The sequence below is a fragment of the Jaculus jaculus genome, chromosome 2, assembly GCF_020740685.1.
Source record: "Jaculus jaculus isolate mJacJac1 chromosome 2, mJacJac1.mat.Y.cur, whole genome shotgun sequence".
NCBI classification, from domain to species: Eukaryota; Metazoa; Chordata; class Mammalia; order Rodentia; family Dipodidae; genus Jaculus; species Jaculus jaculus.
In genome coordinates this window covers 13302147-13323369 of record NC_059103.1, presented here as the reverse complement: position 1 = coordinate 13323369, position 21223 = coordinate 13302147, and the positions used below count along the sequence as shown (strand labels likewise).

The 21223-nt window shown below is 52.2% G+C and overlaps 1 protein-coding gene across 1 annotated transcript in view; it reads right to left on the bottom strand.

The window, feature by feature from the left end:
- The window catches only part of Eln (elastin), a 49161-nt gene that overhangs the window by 22889 nt on the left and 5049 nt on the right, over positions 1–21223 (bottom strand). The window contains exons 2-17 of the mRNA XM_045143275.1: positions 18430–18480; positions 17740–17769; positions 16656–16685; positions 16020–16052; positions 13075–13104; positions 10390–10425; positions 7989–8087; positions 7151–7228; positions 7008–7064; positions 6074–6121; positions 4418–4489; positions 3640–3669; positions 3079–3150; positions 1494–1538; positions 828–869; positions 540–587 (exon numbers count right to left, since the gene is read on the bottom strand). Coding sequence (XP_044999210.1) covers positions 540–587; positions 828–869; positions 1494–1538; positions 3079–3150; positions 3640–3669; positions 4418–4489; positions 6074–6121; positions 7008–7064; positions 7151–7228; positions 7989–8087; positions 10390–10425; positions 13075–13104; positions 16020–16052; positions 16656–16685; positions 17740–17769; positions 18430–18480 — 801 coding nt within the window. The remainder of the gene's footprint in view (positions 1–539; positions 588–827; positions 870–1493; positions 1539–3078; positions 3151–3639; positions 3670–4417; positions 4490–6073; positions 6122–7007; positions 7065–7150; positions 7229–7988; positions 8088–10389; positions 10426–13074; positions 13105–16019; positions 16053–16655; positions 16686–17739; positions 17770–18429; positions 18481–21223) is intronic.

Below are 21223 nucleotides of genomic sequence, written 5' to 3'. Positions count from 1 at the left end.
ATGGCTCTCTCTCTTGCAATCTCTCTCTCTCTGAAGCCTCCCTAATTTTCCCCAGCTCATGGCTCCTAGAACTGTACATTCTCTGAGACGGATGGCTGGAGGCAGGGATGGATGAGTGGAAGTAAGGATGTATGGATGGACAGAGGGAGGACAGAGGGATAGAAAGGGGCATGCAATAGAAGAGGGGAGTGGATGAGAACGGAAAGCTGAATGGAGGATGAGTAGATGGATGGATGGATAAGGGAAGGACAGATGGATAGGGAAATGGGTGTATATTGGTGGATATTGGGGAAGAACAGGAGGAATGAATAGGTGGTGGGTGAAGGCAGGGAGGGATGGAGAGATGAATGGACCCGTGGATAGGCAATGGACGGGTAGATGGAAGAAGGGCTGCATGTATGAGTGGTGTTGGGAAAGGGGGATATGCGGATGGTGTAGGAACTACTGAGTCTGCTGTCTGTGAGGTCAATTTCAGCAGTAGCCGGGAGGGGAGGTGGTGGGGGTCTGGGGGTCTGACAAGGTGCCCCAGAGGCACTTACCATACTTCGCTGCTTTAGCTGCCACAGCTGCCGCCTGGGAGCCGACCCCTGGGGGAGAGGAGGGGCTGCTGAACACAGTGCTGGGGCTCTGGCATCTGCGCACCCCACCGTCCCAAGCCCCATGGACACCTGGGTATGGCTGGGGACTGTGCAGTAGCAGAGGCCATTGATCTGCTCACCCAGATTAGCCCCTAGGTTCACACCAGCACCTCTATTCAGGGTGGAGAATCCCTGGAGCTTGGGGTGGGGGAATGGCTTTTGATTGGAAGCAGGACAGGTTTTCCTTACCTGTCCCTGTTGGGTAGCCAGCCTTGCCCCCTGTACCGATTCCTGTGAAATTAAAAGGCTTGATGGTCACCCTAAGAAACTTCATCAATGTCCCAACCCATTTAACTTTATTTTATTTTGTTTTAGAGAGAGAGATTGAGAATTGGCATGCCAGGGCCTCAGCCACTAATTCCAGACACTTGCGCCACTTAGTGGGCATGTGCAACCTTGCACTTGCCTCACCTTTTGTGCATCCCGCTTATGTGGGATCTGGAGAGTTGAACATGGGCCCTTAGGCTTTGCAGGCAAGCGCCTTAACCACTCAGCCATCTCTCCAGTCCTGTCCCAAGCCATTTTGATCCTCCCCTCTGTCACCTCCAACCACAGTACACACAAACAGAAATTAGCATGGCAAGTGTGATTTCCATTGTATGTGCCAGGTCACTGAGGCTCAGAGAGAAAAGAACAAAAGAAGACTCTTTGAAGATAAATGAGAGGACCAAGACTGAATGCCAGGTTGTGTCCCCAGTGGCAGGCTGTCTTCTTCGGGGCTCCCCGCTGCAAAGCTCTGACCCTCCTCCAGCCCTGTTGGATACTCTTTTGGCCCAGGGTTGGGGACTCAACATCCTTTCAGGTGCCCCCACCCCCACCCCCACCCAGAGCTTGAAACAACTGGGCTTTACTTACCATAGGGCGATATCCCATTGAGGTAGGGTAGTCTGTAGCCACCACCTAAGGACAGGGCAGGGCAGGATCAGGGGCCACCCCATGTCTTTCTGATTTTCCATCTACCTAAAGACAGACCTCCCTGCACAGGTGCTGATGGTGGTGGGGGGGGTCTATTGGAGGGTCCCAAAGTATTGACAGAGGCTCTCAGGTAGATCAGGGACAGGATGCCCACCCTCCTGCAAACCCAGGTCCCAAATGGCCCCTGGGGGTGTGAGTATCTTTCTTGTGCATGCTCCTCACTGATTGAGTGGATAGCCCTAATGGGATGACAGTGAAGGGGGCTTGATGTGGGAGTAGTGTCTTTCAAATGACAGACAGGGTCTCTCGCTGGCTTGAAGCTGGCCAATTAGGTGAGACCGGTTGGCCACTGAGCCCCACGGAGCCACCTGTTTCTGCCTGCCCAGCTCTGGGAGGACAAGTGTGTGCCACTATGCCCGGTATTTTTACATGGATCCTAATTGATCATTGAGATTCAGGGCTTCATGCTCGCAAGGCAAGCGCTTTATTGACTGAGCCATCTCCTCAGACTTGAAGACTTGAAGTGACCAGAGTGCTCAGCACTGCAGTATCGCTATCACACCTTCCAAGGCTCAGGGTCTGTTGCGGAAGAGGTGGCAGAAAGAATGTAAGAGCCAAAGGAAGGGTAGGACTCCTTACAATGTGCTCCTCCGGACACAAAGTAGCCTGGATATCCATGACCTCACAGTGCCTGACACTACCTACACAAGACCACCATAAGAGGAGGAAAAGACCATGACATCAAAATAAAAGAGAGACTGATTGAGATGGGGAGGGGATATGATGGAGAGTGGAGTTTCAAAGGGGAAAGTGGGGGGAGGGAGGGCATTACTATGGGATATTGTTTACAATCATGGAAGTTGTTAATAAAAAATTAATTAATAAAAAATTTATGGAGGAAGAGGCAGGGAGAAATAGAGAATGGGCATGCCAGGTCCTCCAGCCACTGCAAACGAACTCCAGGCACATGTACCCCCTTGTGCATCTAGCTTATGTGGTTCCTGGGGAATCGAACCAGGGTTCTTAGGCTTTGTAGGCAAATGCCTTAACCGCTAAGCCATTTCCCCAGCCCTCAGACTTGAATTTTTAACAAATTAGTTGTTTCATTTTTATTGACAATTTTATACCTGTATATGATATATTATTTTTTTAGAGACAGAGCAAAAGAGAGAGAGAGAAACAGAGAGACACAGGGAAATGGCGTGCCAGGGCCTCAGCCACCGCAATTGAATTCCAGATGCTTGCGCCACCTAGTGGGCATGTGTGACCTTATGCTTGCCTCACTTTTGTGTGTCTGGCTTACACGGGATCTGGAGAGTTGAACATGGGTCCCTAGGCTTCGCAGGCAAGCACCTTATTATTATTGGTTTTTCGAGGTAGGGTCTCACTCTAGTCCAAGCTGACCTGGGAATTCACTATGTAGCCTCAGGGTGGCCTCGAACTCATGGCGATCCTCCTACCCCTGCCCCCTGTGCGCCACCACACCTGGCTTAATCATCCCTTTCAAAATCTACCTCTGACTTACCTGGCAGCTTGGGTGCTTTGATGGGGTAACCTAGTGGGACTCCAGGCTGCTGGCCTCCAAAGGGCCCCACCCCTGTGAGAACAAAGTAAGGAAATCAGAGTCCATTAGGCCCTGGGCTAGCAGCCTGTTTTCAACCCTCTCTCTAGCCAACACTCCATTGTCGGCTTGGGAGGAATGCATTTATTCTCTGTGGTACTCTGGGGTCTTCTTGCCTGCAGGTTTTCCTCATCCCTTGGTCGTGGGTCAGGGCAGCACTGCACAGTGAAGAGGCCACTTTCTCCAGGGAGCTTAAAGGGATGCCACCCTATGCCACACCAGCCCTCGTAGACTTTAGTGTACTGCTGGGCTTCTGGGCTTGGGTGGGCTCTACACTGACTGTGGGTAAGGGTAAGATCTGTGGTGGATGCCACTGTGGGGAGAGGGCAGCTCAAGGCTTAAGGCAGGACACACGATGGCGGCCAGGCTGCCTTGGGAGGATTCTGAGTGCTCAGCCTCTCAGAAAGTGGGAACCCTTGTACGTCCTCCCAACTGCCCACCTTGGGGGAGCCAGCCTTGCCTCACCTGGGATTCCAGAGAGAGCACCACCTCCACCTGCAATGATGAAGAGCTGTTACAATGGCCCTGGTGCCATGGGTGGAGATCACAGGTGGCACCACCAGCTGGTGCCAGGCAGGATCACAGCGTACAGGTTGAAGTAGTGGCTACTTCTGCCCAGAACACATGACCTGGGCTGCCCTCACACACTGGTCTTTTTCATTCATGCTGGACAAGTAAGTGCTCTACCACTGAGCCACACCCCCAGCCCCTCACTGGGGGATTCTAGGCAGGAGCTCTACCACTGAGCCACGCCCCCAGCCCCTCACTGGGGGATTCTAGGCAGGAGCTCTACCACTGAGCCACGCCCCCAGCCCCTCACTGGGGGATTCTAGGCAGGAGCTCTACCACTGAGCCACGCCCCCAGCCCCTCACTGGGGGATTCTAGGCAGGAGCTCTACCACTGAGCTACATCCCTAGCCCTCTATTTTTTTTTTTTTTTTATACAGTGTCTAACTAAATTATCCATGCTGGCCACTAACTCATGCTGTAGAGCCCAAGCAGGGCTTCAATTTTTCATCCACTTGCCTCAGCCTCTTGAGAAGCTGGGATTACAGGCCTGTGTCAACTACGTCAGCCCTGTGCCTGGTTTTTCTGAATAGCACACCATCCTTCCCTGCCAGCAAAAACAAGGCTACAAGGTGAGTGAGTCCAATGTCCCATCTTTGCTTCTCACCCCAGGCTGGAAGAGCTTACAAGCAGGTGGACAGTCCCACCCTGGCCTCCAGCATAGCTAGCTACATACCTGGGGTCTTGGCCTTGACTCCTGTACCAGTAGGAACTCCAGGAAGCACACCCACACCAGGGAACCGAGCTCCTGAGTGGCAAAGAGGGAGATGGCAGTGAGGACAAGGAAGTTTGGTGGCATCACTCCCCACCTCAGGTCCCTAGATGGATCTATTTTAGTGCTGGTGGTCAGTCCAAGGCCAGGTTCAACAGGGCAGGTAGAGAAAGAACCAGTTTGCTAGGGACTTTCTTCCTTTGTGTGGCCTATAATAAGAGGATCTGAGGTGTGTGTTTGTGTGTTGCTAGGGATGAGACCCAGGGTTTTGTGCATGGTAGGCAAGTTCTCTACTGCTGAGCCATAACGCATCCCTCACTGGGGGATTCTAGGCAGGAGCTCTACCGCTGAGCCACGCCCCCAGCCCCTCACTGGGGGATTCTAGGCAGGAGCTCTACCACTGAGCCATGCCCCCAGCCCCTCACTGGGGGATTCTAGGCAGGAGCTCTACCACTGAGCTAAGCCCCTGCCCCTCACTGGGGGATTCTAGGCAGGAGCTCTACCACTGAGCTATGTCCCCAGCCCCTCACTGGGGGAATCCTAGGCAGGAACTCTACCACTGGCCCACGCCCCCAGCCCCTCACTGGGGGATCCTAGGCAGGAGGTCTACCACTGAGCCACGCCCCCAGCCCCTCACTGGGGGATCCTAGGCAGGAGCTCTACCACTGAGCCACACCCCCAGCCCCTCACTGGGGGATCCTAGGCAGGAGCTCTACCACTGAGCCAAGCCCCTGCCCCTCACTGGGGGATTCTAGGCAGGAACTATATCATTGAACTACAACCTCAACCTTTTTACTTTGTATTTTGAGATAGTTTCTCACTAAGTTGCCTAGGCTGAATGAACCCAGTATATAGTCCAGTCTGGTCTTGAACTTGGAATCCTCCTGCCTCCCCTTTCTGAGTAGCTGGTATGACAGGCCTGAGGCACCAGGCTTGGCTGGAATGTCTGAGTTTTAATCCAGCCCTGTGAACTGGTGCCTTAGTGAGCCTCGTCTGTAAACTGGAGTTAACGACAAATCCATCCTGATCACCTCCAGGGGAGAATGCACAGCCAGTGTGTGGTGTGAGTCACACTGACGGCCACCACGTTAGGGCTTGGAAACGGTCTCCAGTGTCTCCCATCTCTCCTGCCTCTCCTGGAGCTTGGCTCTCTCACCCGGAAGGAGGTGGGGGCGCTGCTCTGTCAGCAAATCTCACAGAATGATCTGAACCTGGGTTTTTTGGGGATTTCAGAAGGTCATGGTGGGCAGGCCCTGGTAGGGGAAGGAGGTGAGGGGCAATTTTTAGGGGTCTCCTATAGAACAGACTTGCTGGGTGGGACCCTCTTAGTGACTCATGGCTTTTGGGAAGCAGTTGGCCACACTAGGGACTCCATCTGTCCTCTGGGGATTGGTCTCGGGCTATGATGAGAGTGTTGGCTTGGGGTCAGGACTTGGGTGGGGCTGGGGGAAAGCTGACCTCTATGCCAAGGATGTAATGTCTGATGACCATTAAGTTGAGCTTGGACACTTAGGGAAATGGCCCCTAGCCAGGATGCAAGGCATCTGGTGGACTCTGCATGGGAGGGGCAAGTGGAAGGGGTACTGAAGAGAACCCCACTCTTCTCCCACGTGTTCTTACCTGTTCCTGGGAGAACTCCACCTGGATATACACCTGGAAGTCCCACACCTGGAGCCACAAGTAAGAACGGGCTGTGAGCGAGGTTTAGTCACCAGAGCTGGCCACCTGAGCAGCTTTAGGGGTCTTTTTTTTTTGAGGTAGGGTTTCACTCTAGTCTAAGCTGACTTGGAATTCACTCTGTATTCTCAGGGTGGCCTCGAACTCACGGTGATCCTCCTACCTCTGGCTCCCGAGTGCTGGGATTAAAGCTGTGCGCCACCATGCCCAGCTAACTTTAGGGGTCTTGAAGCCACCAAAGGTAGCTGAGGACAGCTGTAGCTCGGCTGTGGCCCTTGCTGTCCCACCCTCCCTCAGTCCCCGGGATCACATGTGGATTGATCTGTTTTCTGGAGCCTGTGTACTCAGTCCCAGCCGGCCCACCTCAGGCTAACAGCTTCCAGATGGTCGTTCCCTGCTGTGGGGACTCAGGCAGTCCTTTGTTTTAACCTGAAGTCACTTCCTCAAGAGCCAAATGAGCAGCAGATGGGGGGTGTCAGAAGGCACTGGGCGTGCCCCCAGCTCTGTGGAGACCAGCTGTGGGCCCTTCTATTCTGCCTTGCTATTTGGACCCTCAGTTTCTCCATGTGTCACCCAACAGGCTGCCCCAGAACTTGTCTGTGAGGTCTCTTTCTGTTCTGAGATCATACAAGGATCTAGAAGGTGGGCCAGGCCTCTTCACCTGGTTGAATAGGCACAGGTCCCGTGTTTGGACCTTCGCTTCCGCCCCCTCCCTTTCTCCACCTCACGCTTTGGGCTGGTATGTCCACCGCCTTTCCTCTCCCTGTGTGATGGGGTGGGAAGGGACGGACTCTGTTCTCTGCCCTACCCCTGAATGTTGCCCTCTACCCTCTGCCCTGCAGTGCCCCTAACCCCGACGTTCCCCATTCACACTGACCGGGTACTTTCCCAGGTTTTACCCCAGCTCCGGGTCCAACTACTCCGCCTTGGGGTACTGTCAAGCAAAAAGGATTGCATCAGAATTGGCTCCAACTAGGTCTTCCCTGGGTCACCCAGGGAATTCAGGTCTGGCCATCATACCTGTAGCCACACTTAAGGCACCAAGACCACCAAGACCACCAACTCCACCAACTCCACCGACACCACCAATCCCGGCACCTGCAAGAATAGAATGGGATTGTGGCCATAAGAAAAAACAAAAAAGAAAAAGAAAAAAAAAAATGACATGACAAAGTCCGGCGTGGTGGTGCACTCCTTTGAGTCCAGCACTGGTTTGTTTTTTTTTTTTTCTTGGTTTTTTGAGGTAGGGTCTCACTCTGGCTCAGGCTGACCTGGAATTCACTATGTAGTCTCAGGGTGGCCTTGAACTCTTGGCTGATCCTCCTACCTCTGCCTTCCTAGTGCTAGGATTAAAGGCGTGCACCACCACGCCTGGCTAATTCCAGAGATAGGAAGATTGTGAGTTCTAGGCCAGCCTGAGATTACATAGTGAATTCCAGCCTGGACTACAGTGAGACCTTACCTTGAAAAACAAAACAAAACAAAACAATAACATGACAAAATTAAAGCTCAAATAAATATATATTTTTTAAATGTCGAAGAAAGACTAAGAAAAGAAAAAAGTAAAGAACTACTTTCAGTGCTCAAAAGAAAAATAACAAAGAGTAGAATGGGGTCTTGCCCGGCAGGAATGCTGTGAGGCAGAGGGCCCTGGACTGGACTTGGAGGACTTAGCATTAAGGTCCAGTCCTTGTCACCAAGCTGCTTGGAGACCAGGTTCAACTAGCTGCCTTCCTATATCCTCCAGGAGAGGAGGCTCCTGTCTGCCTATCTCCCGGGCCCGGGTTTAGGAAAAGATCTCTGCAGAGCAGAGAACCCGGGGGATGGGGGAGGTCAAATGGCATAGAGCACCACTCACCAGCCTTGGCAGCGGCTTTATAGGCTGCAGCAGCTCCGGCCGCTGCACCACCGGGCACCAGAGCCCCTGGGTAGGTGCCTGCTGGAAAGGCTCCGAGTCCTGTGGAGGGGGAGAGGGGACAGAGATCTTGAGTCATCAGGACTGGGAAAGCTGACCAACCTCAGCCTCCCTCATCCAGGTCTGTGACTCTCTGTCCTCCGAGGGTGTGCAGTGTCACACAGCAACTTCAAGCTCACGAACGCTCAGGCCACGGAGAGCGCCACGTGTCCTCCACTGCTCTCCCAGCGTTTCCCGAGACAACTCTCTGAACCTGTAGCTCCCCGCCTTTTGGAATCTGTAGCTATCTTTTTTTTTTAACATTTTATTTTTGTTTATTTGACACACACAGAGGCAGAGAGAGAGAGAGAATGGGTGTGTTACAAACAAATTTCAGGGCTGGAGAGATTGCATAGTGGTTAGGGTGCTTGCCTGTGAAGGCTAAAGGACCCAGGTTCAATTCCCCAGGACCACCCATGTAAGCCAGATGCACAAGGTGATACATGGGTCTGGACTTTGTTTGCAGTGGCTAGAAACTCTGGCATGCCCATTCTCCCCCTTTCTCTCTCTCTCTCTCTCTCTCTCTCTCCCCCCCTCCCTTTCAAATAAATAAAAATATTTAAAAAAATTCTAGACACATGCACCACCTTGTGCATCTGGCTCTCGTGGGTCCTGGAGAATTTAAACCTGGGTCCTGGGCTGGAGAGATGGCTTAGCGGTTAAGCGCTTGCCTGTGAAGCCTAAGGACCCCGGTTCGAGGCTCGGTTCCCCAGGTCCCACTTTAGCCAGATGCACAAGGGGGCGCACGCGTCTGGAGTTCGTTTGCAGAGGCTGGAAGCCCTGGCGCGCCCATTCTCTCTCTCTCCCTCTATCTGTCTTTCTCTCTGTGTCTGTTGCTCTCAAATAAATAAATAAAAAAAAAAATTTAAACCTGGGTCCTTGGGCTTTGTAGACAAGCACCTTAACCATTAAGTCATCTCTCCAGCACTGTTGTTGTTTGTTTGTTTGCTCATTTGTTTGTTTGTTTTTTGGCTAGGCTGGCTGGTCAGGAAGTCTCAGTGATCCTCCCCTCCATCCCCTCAGTGCTGGGATTACAGGCATGCATGGTTTTCTACGTGGGTGCTGGGAATGAAACTCAGGTTCTCATGTTTGAGAAGCAAGTATTACCCAGTGAGCCATCCCAGACCCTCATGCTTTTTGTTCGGTTTGAAACAAAAGTCTCATGTAGCCCAGGCTGGCCTCAACATGCAACTGAGGATGACCATGAACTCCTTGTCCTGTCTCCTCCTCCCGAGTGCTGGGATGACAGGTGCATGTCCGCTTATGCGGTGTTCGGGACTGAGCCAGGCTTTGCGCACACTAGGCAAGCACTCCACCCACTGAAGTACATCCCCAGACCAAACCTTTAAAAGAAAAAGTGCCCAGTGTGGTGGCGCCCACCTTTAATCCCAGAACACAGGAGGCAGAGGTAGGAGGATCACTGTTGAGTTCGAGGCCAGTCTGAGACTACACAGTGAATTCCAGGTCAGCCTGGGCTAGAGTGAGACCCTACCTCGGAACACACACACACAAAAGTGCCTAGCATTTGTGGACACGTATGTTGTGTGCATGCTTGCACACATGTGGAGGTCTGAGGACAACCTGGAGGTGTGTGAACCCCCTTCCACTTTTTTTTTCCCCTCTTGAGGCAAGGTCTCGCTCTAGCCCAGGCTGACCTGGAATTCACTATGGAGTCTCAGGCTGGCCTTGAACTCATAGCGATCCTCCCACTTCCGCCTCCTGAGTGCTGGGATGAAATGTGTGTGCTATCTTGTCCCACCCATTTTTTTGCGTGGGACAGCGTCTCCATTGCTGTCTTGTTTTTGCTGCTGTATGTGGGCCAGTCAAGCTGGCCCATGAGCTTGTGGATTCTCCTGGCTCCATCTCCCTTTGCCATGGGAGTCACAGATGCAAGTGCCCCTTTGTGTCTGGCTGTATGTGGGTGCTAGGAAACTGAACTCGGGCTGAGTGAGGTCCTCCTACCTCAGTCTCCTTAGTTGTTGGGTCTTCATGTCTATGCCACTATGTCTGGCTCCCAGAATACCTCTCTACATTGGCTGAATCAATTCCTGGGCTGTTGAGAGCTGCCTCCCTTTAAAATCCTTCTCGCTATGTTACAACTGTCCCTAGGCTCCTGGGTGACTCTTATGGCTTGGGCAGCTTCTCAAAGCAGGTGGCATTGTGCCATCTTTGACCCACGTCCAGACCAACACCTGGCTGTGTTCTGTACCCTGACTGTCCTTCTACACCAGGCAGATGCAATTGCCTGGGCTCAGGGGCTGGAATTGCTCCAGAGGGGACATTTTGCCTGGGTATTCACACTAACCTGCCCCAGGGCCAGCACCTGTGATCCCTCCAGGACCTGCAAGGAAGAGAGGGAGAGAGAGAGAGATGAAGAGAGGAAGGACTGTGTATCTTGTCCCTGTGCCTCTTGAGGGAGATAAGGTTGTTATGGAAATGGCAGGTTTGGGGGCTGAGGGAGTATGATCCTGATACAATAGCAGCCACCGTTTTTTCATTGCTGTTTTTTTTTTTTTTTTCAAAGTAGGGTCTCGCTCTAGCCCAGGCTGACCTGGAACTCACTCTGTGATCCCAGGCTGTCTTTGAACTCACAGCGATCCTCCTTCTGTCTCCAGAGCGCTCAGATTAAAGGCATGTGCCACTATGCCCGGCTCCCACTCTATCCTTTTTGTTTGTTTGTTTTGTTTTTGTTTTTTCGAAGTAGGGTCTCACTCTAGCCCAGGCTGACCTGGAATTCACTACGGAGTCTCAGGGTGGCCTCGAACTCACGACAATCCTCCTACCTCTGCCTCCCGAGTGCTGGGATTAAAGGCGTGCGCCACCACGCCCGGCCCACTCTATCTTTTTTAAGTGCACGTGGTGTTGTGAATGCGCGTGCGCGTGTCTGTATACATGTGGGTACACGCGTGTGTGGAGGCCCATGGACAATCTCTGGAGTTGTTCCTCATGGGTGTAGTTCACCTCTTTTTGGGACAGGGTCTCTCGTTAGCCCGGAGCTCACCAGTTAGGTTAGACAAACTAGCCAGCAAGCCATAGGGATCCTCCTGTCTCCACCTCCCCAGAGTTGGGATTATGAACATGAGCCACTATAGCTAGCTTTTTTTTTTGTTGTTCTGAAGGACTCAGGAACCAGATGGACTCCGTGACAGGCTTCAGAGTCCTCAGTCGGCCTAAGTTACAAGTTTCATCTTAAAGGAACAAAGGGGCAGCTGCCCTGCCCCCTGCCCAGGACACCTGAGACTTGCCAAAGACTTGTTCCTCCTACCTTCCTGCCCCAGCCAATTAAGAGATTTATCCCTCCTACCTCCCTGTCTCGGCCAATCGAAATACATACAAATGTTATTCCTGCTTATTTAGCCAATCGCAACAGAGGTTGCTTAGTTACCTAGCTCCCGCCCACCAACCTTGCTGCCAGTGTCCTAAGAAATCAACCCATCATGTACCCATTCCCTACTTCTTTGTTCAAATTCCTATAAAAAACCTGCTCGGGGCTCTTCTGCGGACCCACTGCCTAGGTAGAGTCAAAAGCCCGAGCTTAAGCTCCTTGCCCTGGCATACACATTTGGTTCTCCTTGGTAGTCACTGGGGGTGCCGAGAACTGGGCATAACAGTTCCCCATGGGTTCTGGGCATCGGGTGCAGGTCCTCATGTTTCCAAGTCAAGCACTATCCCCCTGAGCCATACGCTCCCGTCTGCAGCCACGATTTAGTGATCAGCTATTAGCTGCGGTACAGACATGACAGCGCAAAAGCTTTGCAACAAGCTGGGTCGAGCCTGTGTGTCTCCTAGGAGGCCTGGCGGCTAATGGGATCCAGCTGGGTCTCTGTAAGGGCCGGAGAAGAGCAGGCTGAGAGCGGGCCTTCCCGCAGGCCAGGCCAGCCTTGCTCCAGCCGCGAGCTACCACCTCGGGGCCTCGTCACTGTTCTTTGTTGGTCTGTCCCTAACTCAGCCCGCTCCCCCTCCACCTGGGGCTGGGATGCTCCTTCTCTGCCTGATCATCTCTCCATCCTTCCATCCAGGAGTTTCCTTGCTATGTTGATGAGAAGCCACATGGGTCCATCTGGCTCACTCCTCCCCACATCTGGGCCTGATCACGCCTCCTCCTCCAGGACAACACATTCCACAGCCTTGGCCTTGAGGATGGACAGTGAGGTCGGAGTTATGGAGGCTTTACCATGGCAGCTTTGTTTTCAATTATGTGAACATCTCTCTTGTAATCGCAAGCTCTTGCTATAGGGCCTAGAGCCCCAGGGTCAAGTTCTCTCTGAGAACCCTGCCAAGCAAGGGATCTGCAGAAGCTCAAGGTGGGGGGGGGAGGTTCTACCTGGATCCTATTGGATCTCTGTTCTAACCAGCCCTCCTCCTTACCTGCTGCTACTTGTGAGAAGCCTGGGGATATAGCTCAGGGGTAGAGCACTTCCCCAGAGGCTCCCAGTAAGGGCCTGGGGGTGGGGCTCCACAGTAGAGCTCTTGCCTGAAATCCACCAGTGAGGGCCTGGGGGGATGTGACTCAGAGGTAGAGCACTTGCCCAGAATTCCCCAGTGAGGGGCTGGTGCTAGGTAGCTTATGGAGTACATGCAGAGGTCCTGGGTTCCAACCCTAGCACCCCACCCTATATATATATATGTGTGTATATATGTTACTTGCATGGCCAAGGTGTATGTAAGATGGGCCTGTCACTAGCTATGTAATATAGTTTGGTGGTCAGGCAGGGCCTGAGGCATTTCCTGTCATCACCTCCCGTCCTGTCTATAGCTTAAACCCTCTTGCCTGTGCTTCTAGAGGGCACAGTTCACATTGACACCTTCCCTGTGAGGACAAGATAGAACTGGTCAGGATGAGAGAGGGAGAGGGAGAGAGAGTGAGCGCGCGCGCCTGGGGCAGGGGACAGGGGGACAGGCCGGGTCTCTGCTGTCGTTTGTCTTTTCCCCACGGACCCACTTCGATTACTGTCATCATTTCCACCCCCTGTGTGTCCCCTGGACTCACCTGCTCCAAATGTCCCCAGAAGTCCAGCACCTAAAGAGAAGAAAGGGGAGGAGCTCGTCACATCTGGGCGCCCAGGGTCCTGCCTGTCCACCCCTTTTCTTTTTAAGAGCCAGGAAGTTCTCCATTCAAGTTCTGTGGCTGTCGTATACAGCACAGGCTGACCTTGAACTTGCTGTGTAGCCATGATGACTCTTGATACTCCTTCTCCTGCCCCCTCCCATTGGTAGGAAAATGCCACGTGTGCACCCACATGCCCAGGTTATGCAGTGCTGGGGATCGAACCCAGGGCTCCATGCATGCTAGGCAAGCACACTACTAACGGAGCCTTTTTTTTTCCCACTTCCTTGTCATTATGTAACTCAAGTTGGCCTTGAACTTACTTTGCAGCCCAGACTGGCCTTGAACTCGTCATTTTCCTGCCCTAACCTTCTGAGCATTGAGATGATAGATTGTTGTTATTTTGAGACAGGGTATCACTATGCAGCTGAAACTGTCCTTCAAACATACTCTGGAGCCCAGGTTAGCCTTGAGCTCATGATCCTCTGGCCTCAACTTCCCGAGTGCTGGGATTACAGGCCCATACCACCTTGCTGGCCCAGTTTCTCTGGTGATGGTGGTTTCTATGTTCGCCACCTTTCTGGAGTCAGCAAACTGGTTCATAGAGAGTACCCAGTAGTGGGCTGGAGAGATGGCTTAGCGGTTAAGCGCTTGCCTGTGAAGCCTGAGGACCCCGGTTCGAGGCTCGATTCCCCAGGACCCACGTTAGCCAGATGTGCAAGGGGGCGCACGTATCTGGAGTTCGTTTGTGGCCCTGGCGCGCCCATTCTTTCTCTCTCTCTGTGTGTCTGTCTGTTGCTCATAAATTAAAAAAAAAAAAAAAACAAAAAAATAAAAGAAAGTACCTAGTGGGTATAACCTGCCTGGGTGCCTAGTGGGTGACCTACTCCAGCCTTTTCCTGTTCTTACCCACACCCCTTACTTGCATGGCTGGCTGGCCTGCAGCTGGTGCTCTGGGTGTGGGTAGAGCTGGCTCCCAGCTGCCTGGTCCCCCATTGAGAGTCTAGGCGAGGCGGGGCCAGCCTGTAGCGCCCACAAGGAGCAGCAGCTGCCAGGCCACCCACCCATGATCCCAAGGGATTAATTGTTCCCAAGCACAACACCCGAGTTGCTTGCACCCCATATTGTCCTGCCTGGGCAGGCCCGGACATCCCCCTAGTCAGGATGTGGGGACTTTCCTTGGGACATTTATCGCAGCTTAGCTAAGAATCGCATTTATATCCCTGAGTTCTGAGGCTCAAAGATGACCTTAGGAACCAGGCCTTGGGCTACAGACCTGTCATCTCAGCTGCTCATGGTGCTGCAGCAGGAGAATTACAAGTTCAAGACCAGCCTGGGCTACAGAGTAAATCCAAGGTCAGCCTAGGCAATTTAGTGAGATCTTGTCACAAAATAAAAAGCAATTAGATGGTTGTGGGTGTAGCTTGCCAAAAGGGGCTGGGGACGTGGCTCAGTGGTAGAGCTCCTGCCTAGAATCCCCCAGTGAGGGGCTGGGGGCGTGACTCAGTGGTAGAGCTCCTGCCTAGACGCCCCCAGTGAGGGGCTGGGGGCGTGGCTCAGTGGTAGAGCTCCTGCCTAGAATCCCCCAGTGAGGGGCTGGGGGCGTGGCTCAGTGGTAGAGCACTTGTCTAACATATGTGACCCCTTGGGTTCTATCTCCAGTCAAGCTGCAGGGTCTCCTAGCTTTGTAGACCCTTATGAAACCCAAGGCCCACTCCCCCTTGCCCAGTCACCCTGCCTTCTGCCTCCCTTGCTGGCCCTGGCCTTGTAGTTTCACAACCCGAGGGTTTTCAGAGGAGAGGAATCTAGGTCCTACATTCATTTGCAATTGGATCATCCACCACCAGGATTTCGTAAGAGCTGTTGGACATCCAAACTGTCCTCTAACATGGGGCTTTTGAACCAGCCAGAGTGACATGGTACCGGGTGGGAATGCCAAGACCAAAAGCAGAGCATCTCATATGAGAGAAGGGTGTCAATCTGAACAAAGATACAGTTCTCTCTTTTTTTGGTTCTTGATAAGGAGTCCAGAATCTTGCAGGTGCTAGGCAAAGCATTGTAACTATGAGCCACGCCCCCAGCCCCTCACTGGGGGCTTCTAGGCAGGAGCTCTACTGTTGAGCAATATCTCTAGCCTTCTGTGTACTTTTAACTTTCTATTTTGAGACAGAGTCTCAAATGTAGCCGAGGCTGGCCTTGAACTCATAATCCTTCTGCCTTAGCCTTTGGAATAGCTGGGATTATAGGCTTGACCCATTAGGCAGGGCCTCTACTCATTTCATATATTCCAGCATTTCCTTGTGAGGCTGCTGTCCCTGTCCTCCTGATGCTGAGAGTGAGAGCTCCTGATGGCAGAGACTCCAGCCCTATGGGTGAAGTAAAAAAAATCCCTTTCTAGAAAATTCTTTGGAGTGGACACAGCCAGAAGGAGCCTGGGGACAGGCAGGGCGGTTCATCTGAGGCCAAGGTTGGTTAGGTTTGGTTTGGAGTTCAGCTCAAGGCACAGTCTGTGGCCAAGCATTCTGTGTGCTGTTAGATAGGCTAGGAGGTCACTGGGACCCAAGACTTTACCAGTGATGCCATAGCTATTTCTCAGTGGAAGGCGGTCTCTGGGGAGCAAGCACATGGGTACATGTTGGCAGGATAGTCTTTACAAAAATGGACGGCCACTGAATCCCCTCCAGCCTCCTGTCCCTGGCAATCTTGGAACCTCCTCTTAGCCTGTTGGTACTCAGGAGACTGTGACTGTCCACGATGGTCTCCCTCTCTCTTGTAACTCGACTCCTTTGCCTGGCATATCTCTGGCATTCTGAATGCTTCCTTCTCAGTCCCCTCTGACTACTTTCAATTCCCTCAGACCTCGGGGGCCTTACTTGGTGGGATCTTACCTGGTTTGGGTGGTTTGCCTCCAGGCCCCAGTGCTGAGGAAGGAAGAGAGGGTGGTGAATGGGAGAGGTGGGTGGCTTCCATCTCTTGCTATTTTTCTATTCATGACCCCTCCCCAGGCTGAGTGAGGGCTGTGTGGGAATCCCCCCCTCCCCAGGGGCTGACAAAGGACTGACACAAATTGTCCCCTCCAACTTTGGTCACAGTGTCCCTGGGAGCTCAGCTGTGCCCCGGGTGTGTGGTTGAGCGCCAATTTCACAGCTTTTGTTTTGTTCTATTTGAGACAGGGTCTCCTGTGGCCCAGGTTGGCCTCAGACTTGCCATGTCCCAGGGCTGCTCTTGAACTCTTAATCCTCCACTCCTGTCTCTCAAGTGCTGGGACTACAGGCGTGCGCCACCACACCTGGTATTTTTCTTGGTTTGTCGCAAAAGGGGGTGGTAGTCTGTGTTTGGTTAGCATGACAGGGATGTTTGGGAATCAAAAGAAATCTGAAAGTATGTAAAGTCCATGTAGGAAAATGGCAGTGAGAGGGGAGCTATGGATGCTGGGGTCTTTTGAACTTTTCAGATCTGATGTGGGCGACAGGATGGGACCCAGGCCCCTCCAGGGAAGACACAAGGGTGGTGTCTAAACTTACCTCCTCCTCCAAGGCCTCCAAGACCTGCCCCTGTGAGTGTGTGTGTGGAGAGAGAGGAATGGGGGGGAGGAGAGAATGAATATGAGAGAGAGAGAGAGAGAGAGAAAGGAAGGACAAACAAGAGAGAGAGAGATCAGTACCATTCCAGACAAGCCACACTCCTCCACCCATGTTCAAATCCATTATTGCCTAGCTACATAAGTTTTGGGTAAGCCAGATGCCTCTGCCTCAGTTTCCTCATCTGTCACACTGTGTCAATAACCCTTGTGGCCAGTTTGTACCTAGGCCAGAGATGGGGGCTCCTTTTATTTCCTCATCAGTTCTGAACACTCAAATACCTTTTTTATTTCTGAGGCAGAATATCACTATGTAGCCCAGGCTAGTCTTAAATTCAAACTCATGACTTTCTTGCTTCAGCCTCCTTAGCCCTGGCATTACAGGTGTGTGCCACCACACCTGGAAATTTCTCAGCTTTTTACAAAAGTGATGATCATGCTTGGTTCGCATGACAGTGATGTTTTGGGGATCAAAAGAAATCTGAAGCCGGGCGTGGTGGCGCACGCCTTTAATCCCAGCATTCGGGAGGCAGAGGTAGGAGGATTGCCGTGAGTTCGAGGCCACCCTGAGACTCCATAGTGAATTCCAGGTCAGCCTGGGCTAGAGTGAGACCCTACCTCGAAAAACCAAAAAAAAAAAAAAAGAAATCTGAAAGTAGCCAGGCATGGTGGCACACACCTTTAACTCCAACACTTGGAGGGTGAGGTAGGATGATCACTATAAATTTGAGGCCAGTCTGAGATTATATAGTGAATTCCAAGTCAGCCTGGGCTACAGTGAGACCTACTTCAAAAAAAAAAAAATCTGATAGTAGGTAGGGGCCGTGCAGGAAAATTGCAGTGGGAGATGAGACAGGAGGCCAGGAAGTCTGATTTTCACACAGAACTCTTCCCAGGGAATGTCTAATCTATAAACTGGGGAGCCATAGATCCTGGGTCCTTATGAGCTTTTCAGGTCTGACCATATGTGAAACAGAATGGAACCCAGACTCCTTCAGGGAGGATGCAAGGGTGGTTTTTAAACTTACCTCCTACTCCTAGGCCTCCGAGACCAGTCCCTATGAGTGTGTGTGTGTGTGGAGAGAGAGAGAAAGAGAGAGAGAGAGAGAGAGAGAGGGAGAGAGGGAGGGAGAGAGGGAGGGAGAGAGAGAGAGAGATCAGTACCATTCTAGACAAGCCACACTCCACCCATATTCAAATCCATTACCACCTAGCTCCATGATTTCAGGCATCTCCATGTCTGTGTGCCTCAGTTTCATTATTGGGACACTAGCCCTGTACCCATTTGTGCCTAGGACAGAGTTGGCACCTCTCTTTACTTCCGTGCCATGTCAGTCCTGAACTCAAAGGTGTCCTGACGTAGCCCAGGCTAGCTAGCCTCAAACTCCAACCCATAACCCTCTTGCCTCAGGTCCACAGTGTTGGGCTTATAGGCGTGAGCTGCCATGCCTGGCTTGCAAGTAACTCCCCTGTGAACCTGGCTTCAGAATGTCTTCTTTTGGAGACAGGGTCTCAGGTCACCCAAGCTAGTTTCAAACTGGCTACGTAGCCAAGGATGACCTTGAACTTCTGATCCTCCTGCATTTTTAAGCGGGTCCTCAGTGGTGGGTGTGTTAATAATGTTCTTGCCTTCTGTGATGTCAACATGTGCCGTGTCTTAGGAATGTCACCACCATCATCTGTCTCACGTGAGGGTATGACAAGCTCACATACATTACCTGGATAATAGACACCTCCGGGTACTCCACCAGGCACAGCCCCTGGCACCCCTGGAAGGAAGTAGGTAGAATTTTCCATTAGCTTAAGCTTGTAAAGCAGGTTAATAATGGGAGCGTTGATGAACACATTGTGACATTGTTGGTCTACAAAGCAAGTTCTGGAGGCCAGACACTTACTGTTTGGATGTTCGGATTCCTTTCTTGTGCAGGTATGTGTGTGTACTAGGGATCAAACCCAGGACCTTTGAACGTACCAGGCAAGCACTCTGCCACTGTTGCACATTCCCAATCCCTCACTGGGCGATTCTGGGCAAGTGCTCTACCACTGAGCCATATTCCCAGCTCTCGGTTTATTGAGATAGCATCTCACTAAGTAATTCAGGGTAGTCTTGAACTTGGGATCCTCCTGCCTCAGCCTCCAGGCTAGCTGGAATGACAGGCATGTTTCTTAAAGTGGCCCCCCAAAGTTGGAAGAGCCGGGGGTTCCCGGTGCAGTTGGAGCAGCTGTAAGCCCAGGCTGTCAGAGGTTAAGGGAAATGGTGGGGTTATACAGCTGGATAAACGCGGAGACTGGATAGATCCCAGACCTCTCTCATGGCATGAGGGTTGACACAGTGCTGCTTGGCTCTCCTTAAGGACAAGGGGCCCAAGTAGGGCTGTGGCCGGACACTGGGCAACCAACTTCTCCCAGCACTGAGCTCTGTGGCTGGGACCAGCTGTAAGAGGCCTTGGCTGGGCGGTGACAGTAAGAAATAAGGACATGAGACGCTGCAGCCATTCCCACACTGATAGGACAGTGTGGGGCCAGTGTCCTCAGCCCCTGGGTGGAGTTCTGGCCGTCTGACCCATGGCTGTCTTGGGAGGCGCCAAGGCCTGGAGGGAGGGACCCAATGAATGAACAACATGGATAGTTTTCTAAGGAACACTTAATTCCTGGGCCAAGGTCAAGAGTTCAGTCCCAGGGACCAACAAAGCTCTCACTGGAGACTCCTAAACTAGGCCATGTTCTAACTTCTCTGTGTCACCTTGGCCACGCTTTCCTTTCCTTTCCTTTCACTTTTTTTTTTTTGTCATTTGTGTGTGTGTGTGTGTGTGTGTGTGTGTGTGTGTGTATGTGTGTACAAGCATGCCCATGCCTATGGATGCTTCACGGTCTCTTGATGCTGCAAATGAATGCCAGACACATGCATTACTTAGAAAAGGGCTGGAGAGATAGCTTAGAGGTTAAGGTGCTTGCCTGAGAAGTCTGTGGACCCATGTTCAACTCTCCAGATCCCATGTAAGCCAGATGCAAGAAGGTGAGGCAAGCGCAAGGTCTCACATGCCCACTAGGTGGCACAAGCGTCTGCAGTTTAATTTCAGTGGCTGAGGCGCTGGCCTGCCAATTCTCTCTCTCTCTCTCTCTCTCTCTGTCTCATTCTTGCTCTCACTTTCTCTCTCTCTCTCAAAAAAAAAGGCAAGAAAAAAGACCTCCTTCTTGTGTCCCAGTGAGGTGTCCTCATTTTCAGCTCCTCCCCTTGGCACAAGAAGGTTCTCTTGCCAGCCACACCCTCACCTCTCCAAGCCCTGCCCTTGCCCAAGGCTGAGCCTAAAGTTGTCTTCTTGCCTTCTCGGAGCCTGGAGGGTCTTCCTGCTCAGCCGACCTCAGGCAGCTGGCTCAGAGCACACTTGTCTTGTTTCATACGGGTTTGGCTTAGGCAGCCCACTAGCCCAGGGCGTGTCTCGTCTCTTGCATGTAAGAATCATCATTCTAGACTAGACTGGGAGAATCAAAACAGTCTTCTGGCCTGGGCCGGAACTCATTTCTGCAGATGTCCCTGATACTTCTGCTTGTAAGCGACCTGCCATCGTTGTCAGCTTGGCCTACAAAGGGCTCCCTCCTAAGGAGTCGGCTCTCCAGTCCTCCAGCGGTGCCTGCCACACACCCAAGCCCAGACCTCACTCCTTACAAACGGTTACCCATCCCTCCCTCCCTCTCTCCCTCCCTCCCTCCCTTCCTTCCCTCCCTCCCTTCCTTCCTTCCTCCCTCCCTTTCTTCCCTCCTTCCTTCCTTCCTCCCTCCCTTCCTTCCCTCCTTCCTTCCTCCCTCCCTTCCTTCTTTCTTCCTTCCTTCCCTCCCTCCCTTCCTTCCCTTCTTCCCTTCCCATGTCTCCCCTCCCTTCCCTACTTCCATCCTTCCTTTCTCTCTCTCTCTCTCTCTCTTTTTTTTTTTTTTTTTGGTTTTTCGAGGTAGGGTCTCACTCTGGTCCAGGCTGACCTGGAATTAACTCTGTCATCTCAGGGTGGCCTTGAACTCACGGCAATCCTCCTACCTCTGCCTCCCGAGTGCTGGGATCAAAGGTGTTCGCCACCACGCCCGGCTTCTCTCTCTTCTTTTATGGGAAGTTAAGCTCACCCTGTAGTGCAGATTTGCCTTGAACTTGAAATCCTCCTACTTCCCAATGCTAGGATTTCTGGTATGTATCACCACATCCCAACCTCTTGGTGTTCTGTGTTCTGTCCCTCTTCTTTCTTCTCCCCCTTTCCATCTTTTCTCACTTCTTCCTTTCCCTTCCCTTCTCTTCTCTTCCCTTCCTTTCCCTCCTCTTTTTCTCATATCCTTCCCCTCCTCTTCCTTACCCCTTTCCCCTCTTCCTCCCTTTCTGTTTCCCTTCTCCTTCCTTTTCCTTTCCTTTTTTTTTTTTTTTAAGTTTTTCGAGGTAGGGTTTTCTAGCCCAGGCTGACCTGAAATTCACTATGGAGTCTCAGGGTGGCCTTGAACCTGCTGCGAGCCTCCTACCTCTGCCTGAGTGCT